Raw genomic sequence first — 25012 nt, forward strand, 5'->3', positions numbered from 1 at the left:
CCTGTAGGTTGGCAACCCAAGGGCGGGGGTGTTAGGCAGCGGTGTCACAGAAAAGGTGGAAGTGCACAGGGCAGTGCGATTGCTGATTCTGCTGCAGCGGACGGGTTCGCTGGGGAAGCAACACACAGATGGGCTCCAAAACTAGTAACAACGGAGCGCTTTTTAAAACTTCCAGCAGTAGCGGCGTACCTGCTGCTTTTCTGCCGGTCCGCCCCACATTTAAAGGCCTCCCACCACATGAGTGGGACTGGTCACGAGTTCTTGGCAGCAGTGCGCTGGGAGAAACCTGTAGAACAGAGGTCCCCCTGACCCTACTGTCACTTCCAAAGGGCACCTTCACTGCACAGTAAAACAGATCATGAGGAGAGAGAGCTCTGTGGAAAGCTTTTCTGCTTAGTGTCAGGATTTGCTTATTTGTTGCTCTTCTCTTGCACGTGCAAGAACTAACAAGATTACTTGGTCATGCTGCCTGGCTAGGGAGGTAAAGCTCTCCCATGTTGCTATTTTTATGCTATCACATGCTCTTAAAATTACAAGAGTGTGCTTCCTAGATTTAGTAAATAATGTGAAACAAATTGCTTTATCTCGTGTATGTCAATAAAACAAAAATGAGTCACAGAATAACTCAATACCATCAGAATAATTTCTGCTGCACATTTTATCCTTGTTAATACACCATATGGGATAATCTTAGGAAAACAGAGAACAAATCACAAATAATTTGAGAAAAATGGACCTTACTGTATTAAATATGAAGAATTTCTCACTAAACAATATGTCTAGTGTGCAGCACCTTCATTCACAAAATGTTTGCTTATCTCACAATCAACGCTCCCTCGAAGCTGTGGAGTCTTGTGAGCAAGAATTCTACTTTGTGAGCTACTGGATTTAAAGTTGTGAGCAGGTGATTTGGCCACAGCATAAATTAGTTCGCTCTGGAGGCCATCCTTCCTGAGCTCAGACAAAAATGTGTGAGCCGGAGGCTAAAAAACTGTGAGCTAGCTCACACTAACTCAGCTTAGAGGGAACGCTGCTCACAATTGCATCTCTCTCTCTCGAAGCCCCTTACAAAGGCGACAGAATTCCTACATGGAAAACGTTTCCTTGAAAGCAATTCCTCAGTTTGTCCATAGATTGTCATTAGAGTGTGTTCCCCTTAATAACGCTTTCGACTTATGGTGCCTCTATGAATTAATGACCAACCGTATTTAGGGGAAGTAAAGACCAAGACAGAATGTGTACATTCACTCTGGTTTTGGGAGAACCGAAACAACGCACATGGAAGCGCCACTGGACTCCTGTTTAATTAAAGATCCTTAGGTGATAACCCATCTTTTCATTATTCAGCTAAACACTTTCCATCACTCCCCAGTATTTTCTTCCCCTCAATAGCGTCCTTCTCCACCCCAGCCATCTCCCTCCCTCCTCAGACCTGGTATTCGACATATCTCCAGCATCAGCTTCGTGCCGCACGTCGGCTCTTTTCTCCGCAACCAGGCAGGAACCTTTGGAGACGGGAGTTAAGTTTCCACCCGAATCCCATAACAAGCCGTACCGACTCCGGCCGCTGATTGGCTCGGAGGGGGCGCGAGGCTCATTGTGATTGGTTAGTTTGCCGGCTCGCCGCATGATGGCGGCTTAGTGCCCGAGCAGCCCGGTACTGTCCCCCTGTTTACCGGGACCGGGAAGAAGGAAGGACGGTGAGGCGGCCGCGGCCATGGCCAGCGTGCACGAGAGTCTGTATTTCAACCCCATGATGACCAACGGGGTGGTGCACGCCAATGTCTTCGGCATCAAAGACTGGGTCACCCCCTACAAGACGGCGCTGCTGGTGCTTATCAGCGAGATGGGCCGGGACGGACCCTACCTCAGCCTCCTCGAGAGGCGAAGCCTGAACCGCCTGCTGCTGCTGTTGCTTCAGGTCAAGCAGGGGCAAGCCAGGACTCCTGGCCCAGGAGGGGGAAGGGGAGGTCTGTGTGCGGAGCGTGTGATGCTCAAAGGAAATGGAACATCCTTTCTATTAGCGTGTGAACAAAGTTTGAGTCCAGTGGCACCTTTAAGACCACCAGCAAAGTTGAATTCTTTCTGGGTATAAGCTTTCGAGTGCATGTGCGCTTCTTCAGATACACTGAAACAAGGCTTCCTCAACCATTACATATAAGTAGAGAGGAGGGGGGTTTAGTTGCCAGAGAGCAAGTCAAGATGTGTGAGTAACTGGGCAATACATTTGGTTGAGATTGGATTACAGCTGTTGGAAAGATCTGTGAATAGCAGTAGATTAGTATACAACAGGTGCGAGAACTGAGTTTGAGTCCAGTGGCACCTCCAAGACCAACGAAGTTCAATTCTGGGTATAAGTGAGAACTGAGAGACTTAGCATGTGTAGATGCACACTTCTTCAGATACACTGAAACAGGCTTTCTCAAGCCTTACATAGGGGGGGGGGGATAGTTGCCAGGAAGGGCTGTTAGTGTGTGTGAGTGTGTCAGGTACCATCAAGTCACAGACGACTTATGGTAGCCCCATAGGGTTTTTTAGGGCAGGAGACATTCAGAAGTGGCTTGCCATTACCTGTCTCTGCTTAGCAACCCTTGACTTCCTTGTCGGTCTCCCATCCAAGTGCTAACCAAGGCCGACCCCACTTAGCTTCTGAGACCTGATGAGATCAGGCTATTCTGGGCCAGTAATAAATGTTTATGGAGCACTTTAGAGTGATTGAAGCAGTTTGCTTCTACTGGCATAGTAATTACAACAGCCTGTATGGCAGACTGATATTCTTGCCGGTGTTTTCACAGCCCTGACCAAGATAGCCCAATCTCATTAGGTCTTGGAAGCTAAGCAGGGTAGGCCCTGGTTAAGACATGGATGGGAGACTATCAAGGAAGTCCAGGGTTGCTACACAGAGGCGGGCAGTGGCAAACCACTTCTGCACATCTCTTGCCTTGAAAACATCGCCATAAGTCAGCTTCCACTTCATGGCACTTGTCCACCACCAGGGTGACACAGAAATGATAAAGGACTCTTATGGCACCATAAATTGTTATGGGATACAGCCCACATATGTGGCTATACAAATATGTTGGCAGAAAGGGCAAAAAAAGTATTAAAGAACGGTAAAGTGAAAGGTGCAGCCTGTGACATTTCTTTGTGAAGTGTGAGTTATAAAGTCATCACAATGACTATTCAAAACAGCTGTAATAATAGATACTCTCCTAGAGTGTTCCATTCTGCTCCACTGCCAGTTATCCTTTTCTGGAAGGATTACTGTGTTTTGAACATTATGAGCCAGAATAGTTGTATGATGGTCACATTAATTTATTAAAACATCTATACCCCAACTTTCTTCATGGTTCAAGGCAGCTTACACTAATAGTTTAAAACATTTTCATTTAAAACCAACAGTAAAATAGCAAACCCTAAATCTCTTTCCCTCCCTCTCTTAAAAGATGTCTGCCATTCAAACTGCCTCAAAAGCCTTGGCCAAAAAGGCAGGCCTTGCAGCATCTCCTAAAGATCCCCAAGGATCTTTCCCATTCCTTCCCATCACCGCATCTTGTTGTGCAGTGTTTCCCAAACTTGTCATAGCTAAGGCAAACTTCTGCCCCATCAGGTTTACTTCTGCAGTGTAAGGATATGAATTACCTGTCTTGAGAGTTCTTCCTGTGCATGAACGAATGAACTGGGTGTGCTTTCTGACTGGAAGGAACCAGAGGTAGAGCAGGGACATGCACAGATGCAAAAGGCAGTGGTTCCTGTAGATTCATCATTCTGCTGCAACTGTACATCAATAGTGACTGATTCAATTGCACCCAGTGTGGAGACGCAGCACAGTTACTTTTTCCTGGTCGAAGATGGTTAAGAGAAGTTTAGTCAGAGCACGTAAGCTGGCGGCAATGCAGTGAACAGTGTCTCTCGTGTACAAATGAGTCAAATGTTTAATTGCTTGAAGCCTTTACTTTTTATTCATTTATTTATTGTGATACATCTCTTGCAACAGTGCTTAGTTTGGGAATTATTAGACTGGAGTGTGAGGTATCATTTACAGTTATGAAAAGAGCAGGAATCCAGCAGCACCTTAAAAACTTGTGACTCACGGAAGCTCATACCCTGTCACAAAATTTGTTAGTCTTCAAGGTGCTACTGGACTCTTGCTCTTTTCTACTGCTACAAACAGCTGGGTTTTGGCCACTGTGTGATACAGAGTATTGGACTGCATGGGCCATTGGCCTGATCTAACATGGCTTCTCTTAAATTCTTATGACAGACTAACACGGCTACCCATCTTGACCTCTTTCCAGTTATGGTTTACGGTAGTGTTATGCTGTTTGTACGTTTCAAATTCATTACCTGAAACAGAAAATGTTTCTCGCTGTGCTTTATACAGGGCCCTGATATGACCCTTTCTCGACTGATTAAGGCCATTGAAGAATGCTGCTCCCAACTAGCAAGCTTAGTGCAAATAAGGCAAGTTTCCCTGTTTTCTGACAGCATGCTCCCTTTCACCATGCTTGTAGCATCTCTTTTAAACCTGAAGATTTTCATCAAAACAAGCCTTGGAGGATGTCATGGAGGACATCACAAGCTTAATACGTTTAATCAGTAGGCTTCTTTGTTTTAGACAGAAGTTCACATCGCAGTTGTGCTTTGCTAAGTGAGCCTACTAGTAAGCTGGCGCTACTATTTGGCAATATTTAGCATACACAGACAGTGGCAGGAAACAGGGATCATCCACAGATATCCAGGTAATGTAATGACTTATGGTGTAATGTAATGACTTCTGGTCACCACACCTCAAAAAGGATATTATAGCATTGGGAAAAGTGCAGAAGGGCAACTAGAATGATAAAAGGGTTGGAACACTTTCCCTATGAAGAAAGGTTAAAGCGCTGGGGGCTCTTTAGCTTGGAGAAACGAAGGCTGAGGGGTGACATGATCGAGGTTTATAAGATTATGTATGGGATAGAGCAGGTAGAGAAAGAGGTACTTTTCTCCTTTTCTCACAGTACAAGAACTCGTGGCCACTCCATGAAATTGCTGAGCGGTCGGGTTAGAACAGACAAAAGGAAGTACTTCACCCAAAGAGTGATTAACACATGGAATTCACCACCACAGGAGGGGGTGGTGGCTACAAGCATGGACAGCTTCAAGAGGGAAGGAGATAAAAGAAATGGAGCAGAGGTCCATCAGGGGCTATTAGCCCCAAGGTATAGATAGGAACTCTCAGGCTGGGGCAAGGGATGCTCTGTATTCTTGGAGCTTGGGGGGGGGGGCAACAGGGGGAGGGCTTCTGATGTCCTGGCCCCACTGCTGGACCTCCTGATGGCACCTGGTATTTTTGGCCACTGTGTGACAGAGTGTTGGACTGGATGGGCAACTGGCCTGATCCAACATTGGCTTCTCTTAGGTTCTCTTACGTTCACTCACGGGCTTGAGCACAGAGCTGCCGTATCACAGAGTGCTTTGGAAGGCCCTCTGTCTTAAAGGAGAATGGTCAGGTGACAGGAAGAGCTGCTGTTCGAGAAGCCCAGAATCCTCTTAGGTGTAACGAGTGGGCAGAGTGGATTGTTGGTGCTGGCTACTGATTTCTTCAACAGTGAGCAGTGTTCAGCTTCCCCCCCCCCCCTCAAACCTGAAAAAGTCTGCATTTACATACTTGAGATCCCCATTTGGCATTAGCCCCGTAGAGATTCTGTTTATCCAGAAACAAAAAAAGTGAATAGGAAGTCCCGGTAACACACCCTGACTTTCTCGTAGCATATTTTTAATGATCAAAGTAGCAACTTCCAAGTGTTCACATATGTGGAATGCTACAGAAATTTGACCTGGCTATTCTAACTGGGATTTCTGGTTAGGTTCTTGAACATGGGTAGAATTTTTTTTTTTTAATCCACATCTAATTTTGGAGACTTAATTTCGGAGCTGCTTTCCAAAGAACAACTTTCTAAAAGTTGTCCATTCTGGGACGTGCCATACCTCATCTATAGGTCGAGCTCAGAATGCATATTTCCAGTTTTAAAAATCCTGAAGGGTAACTGCGGCTGCTTCCACATGGAGGTGACTGTCTGTGTAGGTCTTGCGGTTGCTGCAATTCCTTCTGCAGCAGAGCATCCACCACGCAGCAGTTTTGCCTGTGCTTTCCTTGTCCCCCCCCCCATGACCACCATCTCCCTCCGTAAGACTTTTTAAATAAAATTGCTAACAGATCATGGTAGCATTGTAACAACCAACTGTACCTGTGCTCAGCTTTAGGTCATGTTTTTTTTTTTTTTTTAAGTAGTCTCTTTGTATTGCAGAGTTATAAAGGGAAATGTGTAGCCTGCACTAGTGGCACTTGTTAGCCTAGACAGTGCCATAAGATTATTTTTGGTTCCAACTAAAAAAGGAATCTTGGGTATTGGAGTCTGGAAAAGCCTTTGCTGGAGACTTTGGGAGAAGAATCGCTACCAGCCATAGTAGTGTTGGGCCTGTGATATGAATTGGAGCAAGATGGATCCATGTGTTTACTTTGTTCGCAGGATAAAGCTGATGGCAACCGGAGAATTGAAAGACATGGAGCAATTCTTTGATGACCTTTCAGAGGCGTTCAGTAGACCAGAACCAGACGTTCATAAGACAAGCGTAGTAGGTACTGTGCCATTTATTCTAAGCTCATACCGTGGGTGATTGCTTCATATACTTAGCAGAGCTACCAACAGGCAGTTATAGATCTAAGGAATCCTGTGCAGATGCAAGCATTTTCTTGGCCTGTCTTATTTTCTTTGGCCCAAGGTTCTGAGTACGAATCTACCCTTTATCCCCTTATCATTGCTTAGATCTGCTTCCGACCATTCTCACACAGGAGCACCTCACGTTCTTAGTGCCCCGTGAACCCCAAATAGCAAGATAGCTAGTCCACAATGACGGTCTTCATCCCTCAATGTATGAATGCAGGGAAGCCTTGAGTGTGTTGTAGACCTGGCTAGTGCCCTGTGTAAACAGAGCGCACACCCCGAAATGTTTCCGAATGCTCTGCAATGGACAGAGGTTCTGTAAGAGACACACCAGCTCCTCAGCATGGAATGTATCCGCACGGAAAGTTTGGAAATGATCCTTTTAGAGGTCTTGTTTGCAGTACTTCCTGGAAAACCTTAAGACATTCTTGTTTAGGCCGACATCACTTTACTATTTATTTATTTATTTGATTTTTATCCCGCCCTCCCTGCCAAGGCAGGCTTAGGGCAGCTTGCATTAAAAGGATTAAAAATATAGTAACAGGTAAAGGTAAAGGTTCCCTTGCTCGAAAGCCAGTCGAATCTGTCTCTAGGGTTGCGGTGCTCATCTCCGTTTCAAAGCCGAAGAGCCAGCGCTGTCCGAAGACGTCTCCGTGGTCATGTGGCCGGCATGACTAAACACCAAGGCGCACAGAACGCTGTTCCCTTCCCACCGAAGTGGTACCTATTTATCTACTTGCAATTTCTTGCTTTCGAACTGCTAGGTTGGCAGGAGCTGGAACTAGAGATGGGAGCTCACTCCATCATGCGGCACCCGGGTCTCGAACTGCTGAACTACTGACCTTCCCCAGCAGTTCAGCGTCTTAACCACTTGGGCCACCGCAGCTTCATAAAACACAACAAATCACAATACAAAACAGAATAAAGTGCTGCTGGTGGTATCATCCCCATGGCCATGATAGGATGGTCCAAAGTATGGTCCTCGTCAGTGCCCAGGATGACAGGCTGTTGGTGTTAGCATAGAGGGCCTTGACGATTCAGTTATTATTATTAGCAGCGGCCCCCAGCCAATGCCCCCTCTCAGCTGTGGAGTCTTGTGAGCAAATATTCTATTTTGTGAGCTGCTGGCATTGAAGTTGTGAGCGAGCGATTTGGCTGCTGCATGAATCAGTTTGCTCTGGAGCCCTCCTTCCTGAGCTAAGACAAAAATGTGTGAGCCGGAGGCTAAAAAACTATGAGCTAGCTGACACTGACTCAGCTTAGGGGGAACATTGCCCCCAGCTTGTTTTCTGTTATAACCTGAGCCAAGAAGAATTGTGGGGACTGTAAAGCTCATCTTGGAGAAGGGGCGAGTGTTCCAGATCCATGACACAGCTCCCCTGACCTTAGATAATCCAGACTCCAGCAGCATCTGTAGTTGGGACCTTGTAAAACGTAAACTTGCCCTGGGAGTCAGTTCAAGTCGAGGGCCTTTTCTTCACTCTCCCCCTGCAGGCTTGTTCCTGCGCCAGATGATCCTGGCCTACAACAAGCTGTCCTTTAGCCAGGTGTACAAGCTCTACACAGCCCTGCAGCAGTACTACCAGGAGGATCTGAAGAAGGGCGGTGGAGAGGAAGCTGAGATGGAGCTGGCACACGGCGAGGGCCTCGACACGAAAATGGAGAAAGAGGACTTCGACGGACCTCTCAGGTTTCCCTTTTTGTACCCTCTCATCCGCTCCACAAAACCAGTTCGGGCAAAGTCCTTATTGGAGCATTAGCCACGCTACAGAGACGGAAGATAGGCGGATTTTCTGGGCGTGATCACACCGCAATATCTGGGAAGCGTAGAGCTCCCGTGGCGAACCCGAGGCTTCCCGCCAAAGAAGCTCCCCCTCCCTCCTCTGGCCCCGTCACCCCCTGATCAATCCTCACGAATATGAGCCGGCATCTCCCTGTTTGAGCTCATCTGTGATGAGATGAGTCTCTTTAGGACCCAGCAGCAACCAGTGGTTGAGGAGTCACACACCCATTGGTCGGATTGCAGCGGCTCGCTCCTCCTGTTGGACTTTCTGCCAAGCTTTGGAAAAGATCCTGGGCTCAGGGAAGGAGTGAGGGAGGAAGCTGGATCCCCGCTCTCCTTTAAAAAAAAAAAAAAGCACGGCAGCTTTGCTAGACCTCTGAGAAGCCTTAGTGTCTACTAACATTGGGGTTCTGGCTCGCCTCAGAGGAAGGCTCTAGTGGGGGCTGTGTGGGTGCAGGCCAAGCAGACCCCCCCTTGCCCGGGAGCCTTTGATTTAATTAGGTGGTGCCCCCCCCAGGGCCCCCTCCCCAAAAACCCCTAGCTATGGGGCTGGTGGCCAGCAGTCTGCTCCTCCCTCCCTCCCTCAAAGGACACTTTCTTCACTCTGCTGCACACGGGCAAGCTTCCTCTCGACCATGAATAAAACGGAACGCACATACAGCATGTCACTCACATTATCTCTGTGATCTTCACGACGGCTCCATAGCTAGGTTGGTGATATCGTCAGGGGTCATTTCCTGCAGGAGTGCACAGGAGCGGAGCTCCGGCAGTAAAGAGCCCAGGGAGCGTGCACATGCAACAAGCCCCACCCCCTGCTCCCAGCAGCCCTCAGTCAGAGCAAGAAGCAGCCAGGTAAGCTGCAGGAAAACCCCCGCCCCCCCCCCAACAGTCCAGTGGTACCTTTGAGACTAAGTTCTATTCAGGTACAAGCTCTCCCTCCTCTGCGAGGACAGTTGGCACATCCCCCCCCCCCCAATAGCTAGCAATCCAAAACAGTCCAGTGGAGCCTGAGCAGTGGGTGTTGCCTTCTGACACACTTCCGGTGATGTCAGGGGGTGTGGCATATGCAAATAAGTTATGCTAATGAGTTTTGCTAATGACCTCCTGCACCTCTTTTTCTACAAAATGACCCCTGGATATCGCACCCCCATTGGGGGGGGACATCTCCACCAATCCCCCCTACATGGCAGACAGTCATTTTGCCCCTTATGCTGTTCCCGAGGATCCACTGACCCCCCCCCTCCCAGAACAAAATTTTGGGTGGGCTGCAGCAGGAGGCAGAAGCAGGAAATCCTTTCTCTGCAAAATGCACAAGCAGCTGGCTAGGTTCTCAGGCTTGCCAGAGGTTAGTCAGTAAGTTCCCAACAGACAGGATTCGGCCACCCTGGTGGGTATAGCCTCGCCCAGAAGGTCATAAGAACCTAAGAAAAGCCAATGTTGGATCAGGCCAATGGCCCATCCAGTCCCTCACTCTGTGTCACACAGTGGCCAAAAATACCAGGGGCCATCAGGGAGGTCCAGCAGTGGGGCCAGGGCACTAGAAGCCCTCCCACTGTTGCCCCCCAGGCACCAAGAAGGCAGAACATCCCTGCTCCAGACCTAAGAACCTAAGAGAAGCCAATGTTGGATCAGGCCACTGGCCCATCCAGTCCAACACTCTGTGTCACACAGTGGCCAAAAATACCAGGTGCCATCAGGAGGTCCAGCAGTGGGGCCAGGACATTAGAAGCCCTCCCACTGTTGCCCCCCCCCCCCCAAGCACCAAGAAGACAGAGCATCACTTGTCCCAGACCAAGAGTTCCTGTCTATACCCTGTGGCTAATAGCCATTGAGTAAGGGATGCAAGTTGTCTATCAGTGCGTTATCCTTTGGCTATTACCCACGTGCACCACAACAATGCCACCCCCAGTTTCACCCAGCATTCCAGCAAATGCCTTACCTAATTAAACCCCTCCCCCTAGACAGTACACTGGTTACCTCCCAGCGCTCCCCTTCCCAGAGATCTGCCACTTTGACCCACATTAAAAAATAATAATAATAATAACCACTCAAAAAACCCCAATTTACTCCAGGCTCTTTTTTTGCGACTCCCTCCGTCCCAATGGTATTTCCCAGCGGCTTCCCCCACACACACACACTCACTCCATGGTTTCTTCCACGCTCTGCTTTAGTTCTCGATCCTCACTGGTCATTTAAGAGTCTCTAGAATGTCTAAATCTGTAAAAAGGAATCTCATTGCATTGTTCCTTTTTTCCCCCCCCTTTGCCCCCCCCCCCAAAGGGAGGAAGAAATATCTTGCAACGGGCCACTCTCTCAGAAGCAGGCGGAATACTTCCTCTCACAACAGGTCTGTGAACTGGGCACCGCATCCTCTTCACTGTCTCGGCTGGACAGTGCTCTCCGTTCGATCGGCGAGTCAGTGTGGTGGTTAAGAGCGGCAGACTCTAATCTGGAGGACTGGGTTTGATTCCCCACTCCTCCACATGCAGCCAGCTGGGTGACCTCAGGCCAGTCACTGTTCTCTTAGAGCTCTCTCGGCCCCACCTGCCCCACAGGGTGACTGTTGTGGGAAGACCAGGAGCGGATTAATTATTAAGCAGACGAAGCACGTGCTTAGGGCATCAGGGCCGAAGGGTGAAAAGAAAAAAAAACGAATGAAGATTTGTAAAAAGCTTGGCTTAGTTTGTACAGTCTATTGTGTTATCATAGGAATACATTTTTGTATTGCTGCAACCTGCATTGTCTATCTGGTCAGACAGGTCAACAACTAAAATGGACTGGAGGTCAGTGTGGAAAGGGGGCGGGGGGAGACCAAAACTGGGTCAGTGCTGAGGGCACCAGCGAGCCTTAATCCGCCCCTGGGGAAGACAAAGGGAAGGCGATTGTAAGTTGCTCCGAGACCCCTTCGGGTAGTGAAGGGCGGGGTATAAAAACCAACTCCTCCCCTTCCTCTTCCTCTTCCTCTTTCTCTTCCTCCTCACCATCCTGGGATGATTCCTGCACTGTATACTTATTTATCCCCCACCTTTCTCCCCCGTGGGGACCCGAAGCAGCTGACATCATTCTCCCCTGTTCCATTTTACCGTCACAACAACCCTGTTAGGTAGGTTATGCTGAGAGAGAGAGTGGGTGGCATTAAACCCGGGCCTTCCGGAGTCTACTCCAACACTCCTAACCACTGCACCAGACTGGATCTCCTCCGAACTGTGGCCGTGGCCGTCAAAACCCTGCTGCCAGCACTGCTGGCCCCAGAGGATGCTGGGCATTTGTTTCTGCTGCTCCCCCAAAGCATGATGGGAATTTCGAAAGTAAATTGTGATGTGGCTTTAGATGGGGGGGGGACTCAGAGGAGTCTCCTATTTAAGGGGGGGAATCCTCAAAAATCACCTGTGCATTCTTGAACACACCTCAAGTAATTCTTTGGGGTTGTCGTTGCATTGACCTTGGAGTGCTGGGACGGCAGGGGCATTTGCTAGGCTTCTTTCTGTCCATCCTTTAAACCAGCTTCTGGTCTCTCGTAATTAAGCTGTCCCTAGAAAGTCGGACCAGAACCAGTGGATTGAAATTCAACCAAAAGCGTCTTCGGCTAAACTGTAGGAAGAACTTCCTGACAGTTTGAGCAGTTCCTCTATGAAACAGGCTTCCTCGGGAGGTGGTGGGCTCTCCTTCTTTGGAGTTTTTCAAACAGAGGCTCGATGGCCATTGGACAGCAATGCTGATTCTGTGAACTTAGGCAGATCATGAGAAGGAGGGCAGTAAGGGATGAGCCAGTGCTCAGCTCTTATGGCTCTTTCTTACATGCGGTGGCTCAAGTGGTTAAGACACTGAACTGCAGGCTGTGGAAGGTCGGTCGTTCAGCAGTTCGAGACCCGAGTGTGCTGCATGATGGAGTGAGCGCCCGTCTCTAGTTCCAGCTCCTGCCAACCTAGCAGTTCGAAAGCAAGAAATTGCGAGTAGATAAATAGGGACCACTTCGGTGGGAAGGTAACAGCGTTCCGTGCGCCTTGGTGTTTAGTCATGCCGGCCACATGACCACGGAAACGTCTTTGGACAGCGCTGGCTCTTCGGCTTTGAAACGGAGATGAGCACCGCAACCCTAGAGTCGGACTCGACTGGCTTTCGAGCAAGGGAACCTTTACCTTTACCTTTTACATGCCCAAGGTAATTCCGATTGCCACTTTGGAGTGAGGAAGGAATTTTCCTCCAGGCCAGATTACCCCAGGGATCAGGGAGGTTTTTTGCCTTCCCCTGGGCATAGACAAAAGGTCACTGGGGGAGGGGCAGGTAGGCATTGTGCAGGGGGTTGGACTAGATGACCCTTGAGGCCCCTTCTCGCTACTTTTGTGTTTCTAAGAACCCCTTCCCTAAGCATATTACAACGGTGCTTCACGCCAGTCTCTCACCACCAGAATCTGTCTAAAGTGTGCTGCCAGACTTTTTTTTCTTTTCAGCGTTAAAAGGGTTTTGTCGCTCGGATCATAATAAAGCAAATCACGTCTGTATAATCCGGGAGAGCTTATATTTCTTTTCTCTCCTTTCTGCTGATTCAACTGACAGCCGTTCAATTTACTTCCAGGCATCTCTCTTGAAGAATGACGAAACGAAAGCTCTTTCTCCGGCATCTTTACAGAAGGAACTGAACAGCTTGCTGAAGTTTAACCCTGACTTTGCCGAAGCGGTAGGTGGATTGGGACTCTCTCCCGCACACACTATTTGCAAGGCGTGGCGTTCTCTGTATTGTAGCACCCAAAGGGATTTCAAATCCACCTGTTTGGAGCACCTTCCCTATGAGGAAAGGCGAAAGGGTCTGGGTGTCCGATCCCCACAGCTATCAGTCCAATACACGTTTAAGCAAAGTAGTATTTTATTAAAGCCATGATAGAGCAGGAGCAAGTTCACTGTTTAGAATACCTGAGACAGGCGGGACATGGGATAATGAAGCACATTCAAAAACTGACAATAACCAATGGACTTGGTTCCCGCTTACGCGGTTGGACTCTCAGGTTCGCGCCCAAAGCCTGAGAAAGCAACGGTTTCCATAAAGATAAACAGTTAGCATTTCACACGCTCTAAATCGTTATAGACTAAGCGAGCCTCCTCTTCTCCGCACCTGTGGCCTTGTAGATACGCTTACACTAGCGTCCATAGAAAGGAATGCATGAGACAAGAAGACATACAGTGCACAACAGAATAGGCATGCGCAAATGCCTACGGAGGGATCAGGGATCGGGGGGGGGGTTCTACTATACACAGATCTCTATGGCAGCTAGCTGACACTGGGACTTTTTAGTTGAGAAAGGACATGACTAAAGGGAGGGGGCGTGATAGAGGTTTATGTGCCGGGCACAGAGAGAGGAGAGAGAAAACTTCTCTCCCTCTCCCAAAATACTAGAACTCAAGGGCATCTATGGCATTATACCCTTCAGAGGCCCCTCCCCAAAACCCACCCTCTCTGGGCTTCACCCCCCCCCCTCCAGGCATTTCTCAGCCCAGAGCTCGCAACCTCCAACGTTCCCTCTGAACGCCACAGTGCTGTGAGCAGAAATTCTACCCCGTGAGCGAAAAGAGCTAGAAGCGTTAAATTTGTGAGCAAGTCTACATAAGGTAACGGTAAAGGTCTCCCTTGCTCGAAAGCCAGTCGAGTCTGGCTCTAGGGTTGCGGTGCTCATCTCCGTTTCAAAGCCAAAGAGCCAGCGCTGTCCGAAGAGGTTTCCGTGGTCATGTGGCCGGCATGACTAAACACCAAGGCGCACGGAACGCTGTTACCTTCCCACTGTACTGGTACCTATTTATCTACTTGCAATTTCTTGCTTTCGAACTGCCAGGTTGGCAGGAACTGGAACTAGAGACGGGAGCTCATTCCATCATGCGGCACACTCGGGTCTCGAACTGCTGAACGATCGACCTTACACAGCCTGCAGTTCAGCATCTTAACCACTTGAGCCACCGCTATCACATAAATTAGTTTTTTAAGGTTATTTCCATAACCTTGTAAAAAAAATCTCAGAATGAGCTGTTTTAACCTGTATTTAAACTATATTTTCAGAATAATTTAAACATTATAAGAGAAAACAGAATCAAGTCAAATGTCATTACAGAAAATGTCCTCCATGTGGGGTAGACCAGGCCTCCAGAGAACAGGTCTACCCTCCCCTTTCCACTGTATTGGTAGACCTGGGCTCAGACTGTTGCCCCGCGCTGAGCCTTAGAAAACATACCAGCACTTGAGGGGGAAAAACTCTTGCAATCTACTTTGGGGTTTTGCTGTGAAATAAGACAAATTTACAGGTCGGGTATAACAGAGGTGGAACAGTCACTGTCAGAACCGTGCCTAACCTAACAAACAGGAAATAGCTTAAATGTTATCAACCTGCCCAAACGACTTATTTATTCAAATATTTTTATTCCACTTTTCCTGTGACTCAAGGCAGCTTACAAATCATACTGAAAAGCATAACGGGTGTGCAAAAAAATATATCTATTTTTTCCAGCTCCATTATAGTCTATGGGGACCATTATAGTCAATGGGCCCCATAGGCTATAATGGAGAATCAATCTGGGGCTCTGGGGGGCCCTGGTTTTTTTATGTAGAGAAGAAGAAGAGAAGAAGAGACTGGATTTATACCCCGCCCTTCACTACCCAAAGGAGTCTCAGAGTGGCTTACAAACTCCTTTCCCTTCTCCTCCCCACAACAGACACCCTGTGAGGTGGGTGGGGCTGAGAGAACTCTGACACAAACTGCTCTTTTTCAAGGACAGCTGTGCCAGAGCTTGTGACTGACCCAAGGTCACATCAGCAGGTGCAAGTGGAGGAGTGGGGAATCAAACCCGGTTCCCCCAGATTAGAGTCCGCACACTTAACACTACACCAAACTGTAGCTGTTGGTGCCTCTCCTCAAAACCCGCCACAAGTTTCAAGAAGATTGGACCAGGGGGTTCAATTCTGTGGGCCCCAGAAGAAGGTGCTCCCATCCTCCATTGTTTCCAATGGAGGGGGGAATGCCTTAGTCTGAGCGGACGCTTAAGCTCCCTGAGCTGGAGCTAAAATTTTGTGCACCAGCACCCCCCTAGCACAGCTTAGAAGGAACTCTGCCTATGAGGTGTGGCCATTAATTGCACAGAACCAGTCTTGATGCTGACGTGCCCCTGTGTTGTTTCTTCCCAGCATTACTTGAGCTACTTAAACAGCCTCCGGGTCCAAGATGTCTTCAGCTCCACCCACAGCCTCCTCCACTACTTTGACCGCTTGATCCTCACCGGCGCTGAAAGCAAGAGCAACGGCGATGAAGGCTACGGGAGGAGCCTCAGATACGCCGCCCTGAACTTGGCTGCTCTGCACTGCCGCTTTGGGCACTAGTGAGTTGGCTTTCTTCCTCCGGCTACAGAACTCGGTATAGGATTTCTTTTTCCTTTTGACAAAGGGGGGGCTTCGACTCTCAAAAACGTATACCCTGGAAATCTTGTCGGTCTCTAAGGTGTCTGCTTTTTCCTTCTGTCCGCCTCAGCCGCCCCTTTCCTCGGACGAACGGCTCTGCTCCTTTGCTGGTTCAGGGTTCCAGTCCTCAGGGGACCGCTGTTCCATGCATATGCAATTTCAGCAGGCTGAGCCTGGATTGCCACCCTCCACTAACTGCCCATGCAAACAATACAGTGTTGAACTTCACATGAGCTGGAAGCTTCACTTCCGTGCTTTTGAAAATGGGTTTATTCGTCCCAGATGCACGACAGTGGGGCTGGTACCCGAAAACAGAGGTGCAGGGCTATTTTGGGGCAGGAACGCAGCAGGAACTCATTAGCATAACAGGCCACACCCAACAGCAGAAACTCATTAGGATTGGCTACATTAGAGGTGTGTGGCCTAACATGCAAAGGAGTCCCTGCTACAAAAAAAGGCCCTGGGTTTGAACAACAAACAAGGTAAACAGAATAAGAAGCAAAAGGTGGGTGTGGCTGGATGAGCACACTTCTGGTAACGTGGGGGTGCGGCCTAATGTGCTAATGAGCTGTGCTGTCAGGGGTGTGGCCTAATATGCTAATGAGTTTCTGCTATTGGGTGTGGCCTATTTTGCTAATGAGTTCCTGCTGGGCTTTTTCTACAAAAAGAGCCCTGCAGGTGTATCCCCCCCCCCCCCGAAAACTCAGGAGCCTTCCACTGGTGGAGGCCGTGGGGAGCGGAGGGGCCGTGGCTCAGTGGCAGAGCATCTGCTCGGCATGCGGAAAGTCCCAAGTTCCGTCTTCAGCATCTCCAGTTAAGTAGGACCAGGCAGCAGGTAGTGGAGAAGACCTCTGCCTGAGACTTCGGGCGCCACTGCCTGTCTGAGTAGACGAGTGCTGACCTTAATGGACCAAGGGTCTGATTCAGTATAAGGCAGCTTCGTATGTGTTCATGTGTGTTCACTGCTCCCCGTTTCCCAGAGGATTGGAAGCAGGGACGCGAATGTTGCATGTCTGTTAAAATATTCATACCCTGCCTTTCCTGCGGCATCAGGGCATTTACAAAAATACACAAGATGTAGAAGAAAGGTGCCCTGACCGGGATCTAGCCCAGGCAAGCACAATCTCGTCAGATCTCAAGAGCTAAGCAGGATCAACCCTGACAAGACTTGGATGGGAGACCTCCTTGGAATACGGGAGGCGGGGGGGGGCAGGCTTTATTCGGCCACCTCTCTGAATATCCTCCAGGCCCCTAGTAGGAGTCAGTCCCCAGAGGTCGCCACGACTTCCAGGTGCAGACACCCTCACAAGCACACAGCGTACCTAAGGGACCGCCTTTCCCCATATGTTCCCCCGGGAGCACTACGGTCGGGGACCCAACACCTCCTGGCGATGCCAGGCCCCAACGAGGTCAGGCTAGCCGCCACCAGGGCCAGGGCTTTTACGGTGGTGGCTCCTACCTGGTGGAACGAGCTCCCGGAGGAGATCCGGGCCCTGCGGGACCTTGCACAGTTCCGCAGGGCCTGTAAGACTGAGCTCTTCCGCCAGGCGTATGAGTAGGAGCCGCCACTACCATCACTACCATCATAACCTGGCCCTGGACGAGAGAACACCAGTGTTTCCCGGAGCAGACGACGCTGAGTTGGCGGGGCAGTTGCAATATGCCATCTTGTGGAAGATCAGAGAACTTTTGTTAATAATAATGTTATTGTATTGTAGAGTTTTTAAATGGTTTTAAAACTGTTTTATATTTGATACTGGCCTATGCCTGATTGTAAGCTGTCCTGAGCCCGCGCAGCGGGGAAGGCGGGGTATAAATCAGACCTATAAATAAATAAATATATGATTTACTTGTGGTTTACTACCACAGTATACTTCAGCCAACGCTTTCACATGAGACAACATATGACTAGGTTTAATGTATGTAAAGTATCTTACCTGCCCGTGTTTCTTTGCTTGCACTGGCTTCTTGAATGCAATGTTCCTTTTGTACTACTTGTTTCGGACATACGCCACTGTTAGTCATTGTACTGATTGAAAAACTAATAAAATTAAAATTAAAGAAAACTCCAAAAAAACAGATGCAGAAGAAAGGGAATAGAATTTTTTCTCCCCATCCCATAATAGAGTCACAGAATGAAGTTAATGGACAATAGATACAGGACTGGGCACAAGGAATACTACTTCAGGCAACACACCATTTGTGGAACGCTCTGCCACAAGGTGGCAGTAACACCCTCCCGTTTCGATGGCTTTAAAAGGGGGCTGGGCCCATTCTTTTAGAACAGTATTTTGCAAAATCGACTACGAATTATGCGGAAAGGCTAAAAATGCTATTGGCCATCATGGCTCGGTAGCACCTCCACATTCAGATGCAGCATACCTCTGAACATCACTTGCAGGGGCAGTCTTTGGCCTCTGTGCTCCCATTTGTGGTTTTCCTGGGGCATTCGTTGGCCACTGTGGGAACCGTCCCTAAAGCTGAGCCTTTGGTCTGATCCAGCCACATCTTTCTGATGCTCATCGTGAAAGAGGTTCTGGACAGGGAAATGGAAGAAGAGGTGCCCGTGTTGTATACACAACATTGCAGCGTGGGAGGGGAGAAGAGAAACCTGTTTACTGCTCTAGCAAAGAGCCAGAGCCCAGGACCGCCTTAAAGAGCCAGTTTGGTGTAGTGGTTAAGTGCGCGGACTCTAATCTGGGAGAACCGGGTTTGAGTCCCCACTCCTCCACTTGCACCTGCTGATGTGACCTTGGGTCAGTCACAAGCTCTGGCACAGCTGTCCTTGAAAAAGAGCAGTTTGTGTCAGAGCTCTCTCGGCCCCACCTACCTCACAGGGTGTCTGTTGTGGGGAGGGGAAGGGAAAGGAGTTTGTAAGCCGCTCTGAGACTCCAAGTGAAGGGCAGGGTATAAATCCAATCTCCTCCTCCTCCTCCTCATGCTCCTCCTCCTCATAAGTTCTCTCAGAGCTGTTCTCTCAGGAGCAGTCCTCGAAAAAGCTCTCTCAGCCCCACCTACCCCACAGGGTGTCTGTTGTGGGGAAGGGACAGGAAAGGAGCTTGTCAGCCGCTCTGAGACTCCAAGGGCGGGGATATAAATCCAATCTCCTCCTCCTGCTCCTCCTCCTCCTCCTCCTCCTCTTCTTCTTCTTCCCCTTCTCCCTTCTCCCTTCTTCTTCTTTCTTCTTCTTTCTTCTTCTTCTTTCTTCTTCTTCTTCTTGGCAGGAGCCTTTCTCAGGTCCCCCTCCCTCCTCGATCTTACTGCAGTTCATTTCTGGAGGCCCCCCCCCCCGCCATGGTTGTGTATTAGTAGAAAAGAGCCAGAGTCCAGGAGCACCTCAAAGACTGACAGGATTTGTGGCAGGGGAGGAGGGGCTTCCGTGAGCCACGAAGTGAGCAGCGACTCATGAAAGTTCCTACCCTGCCATGAATTTTATTGATCTTCAAAGTGCTCCTGCTCTTTTCTGCCGCTACGGGCAGACGTAACACAGCTACCCATCTTGATCTGTCTCCACGTTTGTGTCTTAAGAGCCTCATAGCTGTCCCTCTTTTTCCTTCGGTTGCAGCCAGCAAGCTGAACTGGCCCTGCGGGAAGCCATTCGGATCGCTCAGGAGTCCAACGACCACGTCTGCCTGCAGCACTGTTTGGTGAGACGGTCCTTCAGGGCCCACCTGCAGTTGAGCGGGATGGCCGGCACGTCCTGCTTTCCAGTTTTGATGCCGGGGGTGTAAAAGTCACTGCGTCCTGCCAGCCTTCCCCAAGGATAGAGGCTCAGTATGTGCCAAGAGCCCTGTGGCTAGAGCAGGGAATGGGTCTGAGTGTCCTGGCTGCCTTTGGATCCATGGGCCTTAGAAGTGCATTGCAAGACCATTTGGGGGCATGGGCCTTTCTTGTAATGCTGGGGTAGTGACAGGAACTCCAAATCCTTGGATTCTGCAGGGGTCATTTCCTGCGGGAGCGCACAGGAGCGGAGCTCCGGCAGTAAAGAGCCCAGGGGTTGGGCACATGCAACAAGCCCCACCCCCTGCTCCCAGCAGCCCTCAGTCAGAGCAAGAAGCAGCCAGGTAAGCTGCAGAGCCCCCCCCCCCCAGCCCGCTTTCAGGTACAAGCTTTCCCTCCTCTGCGAGGGCAGATCTGCACATTCCCCCCACCCCCCAATAACTAGCAATCCAAAACAGTCCAGTGGAGCCTGAGCGGTGGGTGTTGCCCTCTGACACACTTCCGGTGATGTCAGGGGGTGTGATATATGCAAATAAGTTATGCTAATAAGTTATGCTAATGAGCTCCACCTCTCTTTTTTTACGGAATTACCCCTGTTTTCAAGCAACCGGTTTCTGCTGAGCTGGAGTCGGTTGTAATTCAGGCCAGCAATAGATCAGCCTTATACCATGATAAGGGGTATTGCTGATTAAATACGAAGTGCAAGAGCTTGGCCATCACAGACGGAAGTCCTTCCAGGTTTAGGTGAAATTCCATGTCAGCCTATAGCAAGGATGACACACACGGAGCAGAGGCCCACAAGTGGCTATTAGCCACAAGGTATAGACAGGACACTATAACTGGGGCAGTGATGCCGTGTATTCTTGGTGCTTGGGGGGGGCAACAGTGGGAGGGCTTTTGGTGCCCTGGCCCCACTGCTGGACTTCCTGATGGCCCCTGGTATTTTGGGCCATTGTGTGACACAGAGTGTTGGACTGGATGGGCCACTGGCCTGATCCACCATTGGCTTCTCTTATGTTCTTAAGTGGTTTTGGGAGATGTTTTGTTAGTTAGGATTTTTTCCCTCTCTTAACAAAGCCTGATCAGCCATCTCACTGTAACAGGTCAATGTAACAAGATGGGGAAATGCCTGCGATACAGAGAGGAACACATCCCCCGACCTTGGGCTGTTTAGCCTTTTTTAAAAAAAAAGATGAGTAAGGGGAGATGTGATAGGGGTCTATAACATTTATTTCTGGTGTCGAGAGAGTGGACAGGGAGAGGCTTTTCTCCTCCCATAATAGAAGATGGAGAGATTTCTACCCCGTCCTTCACTACACGTTTGAGTCTCAGAGCGACTTACAATCTCCTTTCCCTTCCCTTCCCCACAACAGGCACCCTGTGAGGCAGGCGGGGCTGAGGGAGCTCTTTCGAGGACTGTGCCTGAGAGAACTTGTGACTGACCCAAGGTCACACCAGCAGCTGTTTTTCCCTCCTCCTCCCATAGTCCTAGAACCTGGGTTCATCCAGCAAAGCTGAAGGGTAGGAGATTCAGGACAGACACCAGGAAGTACTTTTTCACACAGCACATAGTTAAATTGTGGAACTCGATGCCACTGGATGTGGTCATGCCCACCAACCTGGAAGGCTTTAAAAGGGGAGTGGGCAAATTCATGGAGGATGGAGGCTATCATTGGCTACTGGTCATGATGGATATCTGTTCCCTCCAGTACCAGAAGGCAGTATGCCTCTTTAAATCAGTTGTTGGGGGACATGGATGTGAAGATGCTGTTGCAGTCTCCCTGCTTGCGGGCTTCCCAGAGAAGCTGGTTGGCAACTGTGTGAGACAGGATGCTGGGCTAGATGGGCCTTGGGTCTAATCCAGCAGGGCTCTTGTTATGTTCTTATCAGGAAAAGGTCTCGGCCTCTCTGCCCTGTTTGGCCACTGTGTGAGACGGGATGCTGGACTAGATGGGTCTTGGGTCCGATCCAGCAGGCCTCTTCCGATGTTCTTAATGCGTGTATTAATTGTATAATGGAAATTTCCTTGCAAAATAATTGGTATTGACCCCTGTCCAGTCCTATAACTCTCGGCCCAGCGGGATCATTGATCTGTTTTTCTCCTGCATCCATTCTTAAGGCCGGCCTCGCTTTCGACCTGCAGCTCCCGAAAGGGTGTCTGCTTTTCAAAGAGGGCATCGGGCAGCTTGCTCTTCATAGGTGGGGGAAGATGTTGGCCATTAGCATTTCTGCATTACTCCTCTCTCTTCTCTCTCCAGAGCTGGCTGTACATCTTGGAGCAGAAAAAGTCGGACAGCTGCGTGCTCCTGGAGCACTCCGTGAAAAAGGCGGTGCACTTCGGACTGCCAGTACGTCTCCACTCTGATGGGATCACAGGGCTGGTTGATGAGGGTTGTGCGAATCGAGGGGTAAAGCTTATCTCGGGTTTGCAGGCTGCAGAGGCGGATGCGTGTGCGAATGCTCTCCCCATGTGAAACGACAAAGCAGTTCCGTACGTAGAGTTGAGAGAGGAGGCATAAAGGGACCCTGCTGCTTTTCTTGCCGGCGTGCTGTGCATGGGAAGGCCTGTGGTGAAGGAGCATTTGAAGAGGGGGTCTCTCTCCGGAGCCAGAAATGGCGTAGGAAGACTCTGCTGCTTGGCCTCTTCTTGCTCGGGAGTGGAGGGGGCAGGGGGCACGGTCAGGCTTTAGATCTTGGCCCCAGCGCTCCCTCTAAGCTGTGGAGTCTTGTGAGCAAAAATTCTACCTTGTGAGCTACTGGCATTAAAGTTGTGAGCGAGCAATTTGGCGACTGCATAAATTAAGTTTGCTCTGGAGCCCTCCTTCCTGAGCAAAGACAAAAAATGTGTGAGCCGGAGGCTAAAAACCTGTGAACTGGCTCACACTAACTCAGCTTAGAGGGAACTTGGAAGCCTGATGAGGGTGCAATGACTCATGATATAGCTTGTATGGCAACACACTGTGCTGTTCTCGATAGACTATTTCAGGTTTTCTTTCTAAGCCCAAACTCTGCTAATCGTAAAGCTCTAGACAGAGAAAATGTCTCCATTGGTTCAGCCTCTCTTTTCAGCCACGTGGCCTAGAACCTTTATGCAAAAAGCAAAACAAAACAGAACCCTTAAGCAGTGCTCCCTCTAAGCTGTGGAGTCTTGTGAGCAAAAATTCTCCTTTGTGAGCTACTGGCATTAAAGTTGTAAGCGAGCGATTTGGCTGCTGCATAAAACTAGTTTGCTCTGGAGCCATCCTTCCTGAGCGAAGACAAAAAAATCTGTGAGCTGGAGGCTAAAAAACGGTGAACTAGTTCACACTAACTCAGCTTAGAGGGCACACTACCCTTAAGTGAAGTTGGGGTGCTGAATTCTGTACCCGGAGTTCGTTTTCGAACATGGGCCGTGGTAGACTTCCACAAGAATTAGAAACCTAAAAGAGGCACCTAGGATTCTACCCAGGTCCGTGCATGTGAAATTGCATAAGGTGGCACTAAATGCACCCCAGGTTCTCCTCTCGGTCCTACCTCTGTATCTGTGAAGAACACACACTGGAGTTCTGTAACCTCTGTTAAATTAACTCTTGTCTTTTTACTTGGGGCTGCCAATGATGAATGGTTCCATCTCTCAAATGCACATTTCCTTCCCCCCCCCCCAGTATTTAGCCTCTCTGGGGATCCAGTCCTTGGTTCAGCAAAGAGCTTTTGCAGGGAAGACGGCCAGCAAGCTAATGGATGCCTTGAAGGACTCTGACCTCTTGCACTGGAAGCACAGCTTGTCCGAGCTTATCGACATCAGCATTGCCCAGAAGACGGCTATTTGGAGGCTCTACGGTCGCAGGTGCTTCATCGGACATTTTTAAAAGGGGGATAGACAGAGCCAGGGCTTTATATACATCATGGTTTCTGCCTTTGTGGGGAAAAAAGCCGGGGAGTGTGGCACTGAGCACAGGGGACCTACCCAAGGACCTCTGCTTTCATTAGAAGAAAGAGGCAAGCTTGTAGCTGCCTTATGTTGAATCAGAACATTGGTCCATCAAGGTCCGTCTTGTCTACTCAAGACTGGCAGCAGCTCTCCAGGGTCTCAGGTAGAGGTCTTTCCCATCACTTATCACTTGATCCTGTTAGCTGGAAATGCCGAGGATAGAACCTGGGCCCTTTGGCATGCCAAGCAGAGAGCCAGTTTGGCGTAGTGGTTAAGTGCGCGGACTCTAATCTGGGAGAACCGGGCTTGATTCCCCACTCCTCCACATGCAGTTGCTGGTCATGACCGTGGGTCAGTCACAAGTTCTCTCAGAGCTGTTCTCTCAGGAGCAGTCCTCGAAAAAGCTCTCTCAGCCCCACCTGCCTCACAGGCTGTCTGTTGTGGGGAAGGGAAGGGAAAAAGATTGTAAGCCACTCTTAGGACTCCAAGTGAAGGACAGGGTATAAATCCAATCTCTTCGTTTTGGTTAGAAGCACGGACTCTAATCCGGGAGAACCAAGTTTGATTCCCCACTCCTCCACATGCAGCTGCTGGCGTGACCCTGAGCCAGTTACAAATTCTTTCAGAGCTATTCTCTCAGGAGCAGTCCTCAAAAGAACTCTCTCAGCCCCACCTACCTCACAGAGTGTCTGTTCTGGGGAGGGGGGAGGGGAAGGAGTTTGTAAGCCGCTCTGAGACACCTTTGGGTAGTGAAGGGTGGGGTATAAATCAGATCTCTTCGTCTTCTTCTTCTTCTCTACCACTGAGCCACCGACCTTTCCTGAATTGGTGAAATCTAAGGAGGGGTTGTCAAACAAGTTGGTTCCAGGGCAGAGCTTCAGTGCCCTGTGGATCTTCTTGCTCCTTCCCACGGCCAGCAAAAACAATTTATGCAGATTCCCCAATTTCCACAATTTTTACAGGTCGCAGAATGTTTTTCAGGTTGCAGAATCAACCTTGCATGGCGCAGAATTTCAGCGTCGAAGAGTCCACGCAGCCCTGAACAGAGCAGAGACAGCCTCAGGCATTGGGTCATAAGAACATACGAGAACATCAGAGAAGCCGATGTTGGATCAGGCCAATGGCCCATCCAGTCCAACACTCTGTGTCACCCGGGGGCCAAAAATACCCGGTGCCTGATATGCCTCGCCACAGGCTGACCGAATCCCTCTCTCCCCCCAGCACCATGGCCCTCCAGCAGGCCCAGATGCTGCTGAGCATGAACAGCCTGGAGGCCGTGAACGTGGGCGTCCAGCAGAACAACACCGAGTCCTTTGCGGTGGTGCTGTGCCACCTGGCCGAGCTGCATGCCGAGCAGGTGAGCTGCCTTCCGCCCGGGTTTCGTGGCTGTCTTTGATTCTGGGTAGAAGCTGAAAGGGATGCTCCTCCTGAGTCGTCTCTCCTTCCCCCCACTG

The 25012-nt window shown here is 49.6% G+C and overlaps 1 protein-coding gene across 1 annotated transcript in view; it reads left to right on the forward strand.

Annotated features, from left to right (window-relative positions):
* Nucleotides 1-1624: 1624 nt before the first annotated feature.
* Nucleotides 1625-25012, forward strand: part of ANAPC5 (anaphase promoting complex subunit 5) — a 36083-nt gene continuing 12695 nt past the window's right edge. The window contains exons 1-11 of the mRNA XM_015417663.1: nucleotides 1625-1921; nucleotides 4385-4464; nucleotides 6516-6625; nucleotides 8205-8400; nucleotides 10774-10840; nucleotides 13070-13171; nucleotides 15659-15849; nucleotides 19494-19575; nucleotides 21907-21996; nucleotides 23293-23474; nucleotides 24780-24915. Of these exons, the coding sequence (XP_015273149.1) occupies nucleotides 1718-1921; nucleotides 4385-4464; nucleotides 6516-6625; nucleotides 8205-8400; nucleotides 10774-10840; nucleotides 13070-13171; nucleotides 15659-15849; nucleotides 19494-19575; nucleotides 21907-21996; nucleotides 23293-23474; nucleotides 24780-24915 (1440 nt within the window). The 5' untranslated portion in view covers nucleotides 1625-1717. The remainder of the gene's footprint in view (nucleotides 1922-4384; nucleotides 4465-6515; nucleotides 6626-8204; nucleotides 8401-10773; nucleotides 10841-13069; nucleotides 13172-15658; nucleotides 15850-19493; nucleotides 19576-21906; nucleotides 21997-23292; nucleotides 23475-24779; nucleotides 24916-25012) is intronic.

Source organism: Gekko japonicus, unplaced genomic scaffold (genome assembly GCF_001447785.1).
Source record: "Gekko japonicus isolate JY-2015 unplaced genomic scaffold, Gekko_japonicus_V1.1 scaffold64, whole genome shotgun sequence".
NCBI lineage: Eukaryota > Metazoa > Chordata > Lepidosauria > Squamata > Gekkonidae > Gekko > Gekko japonicus.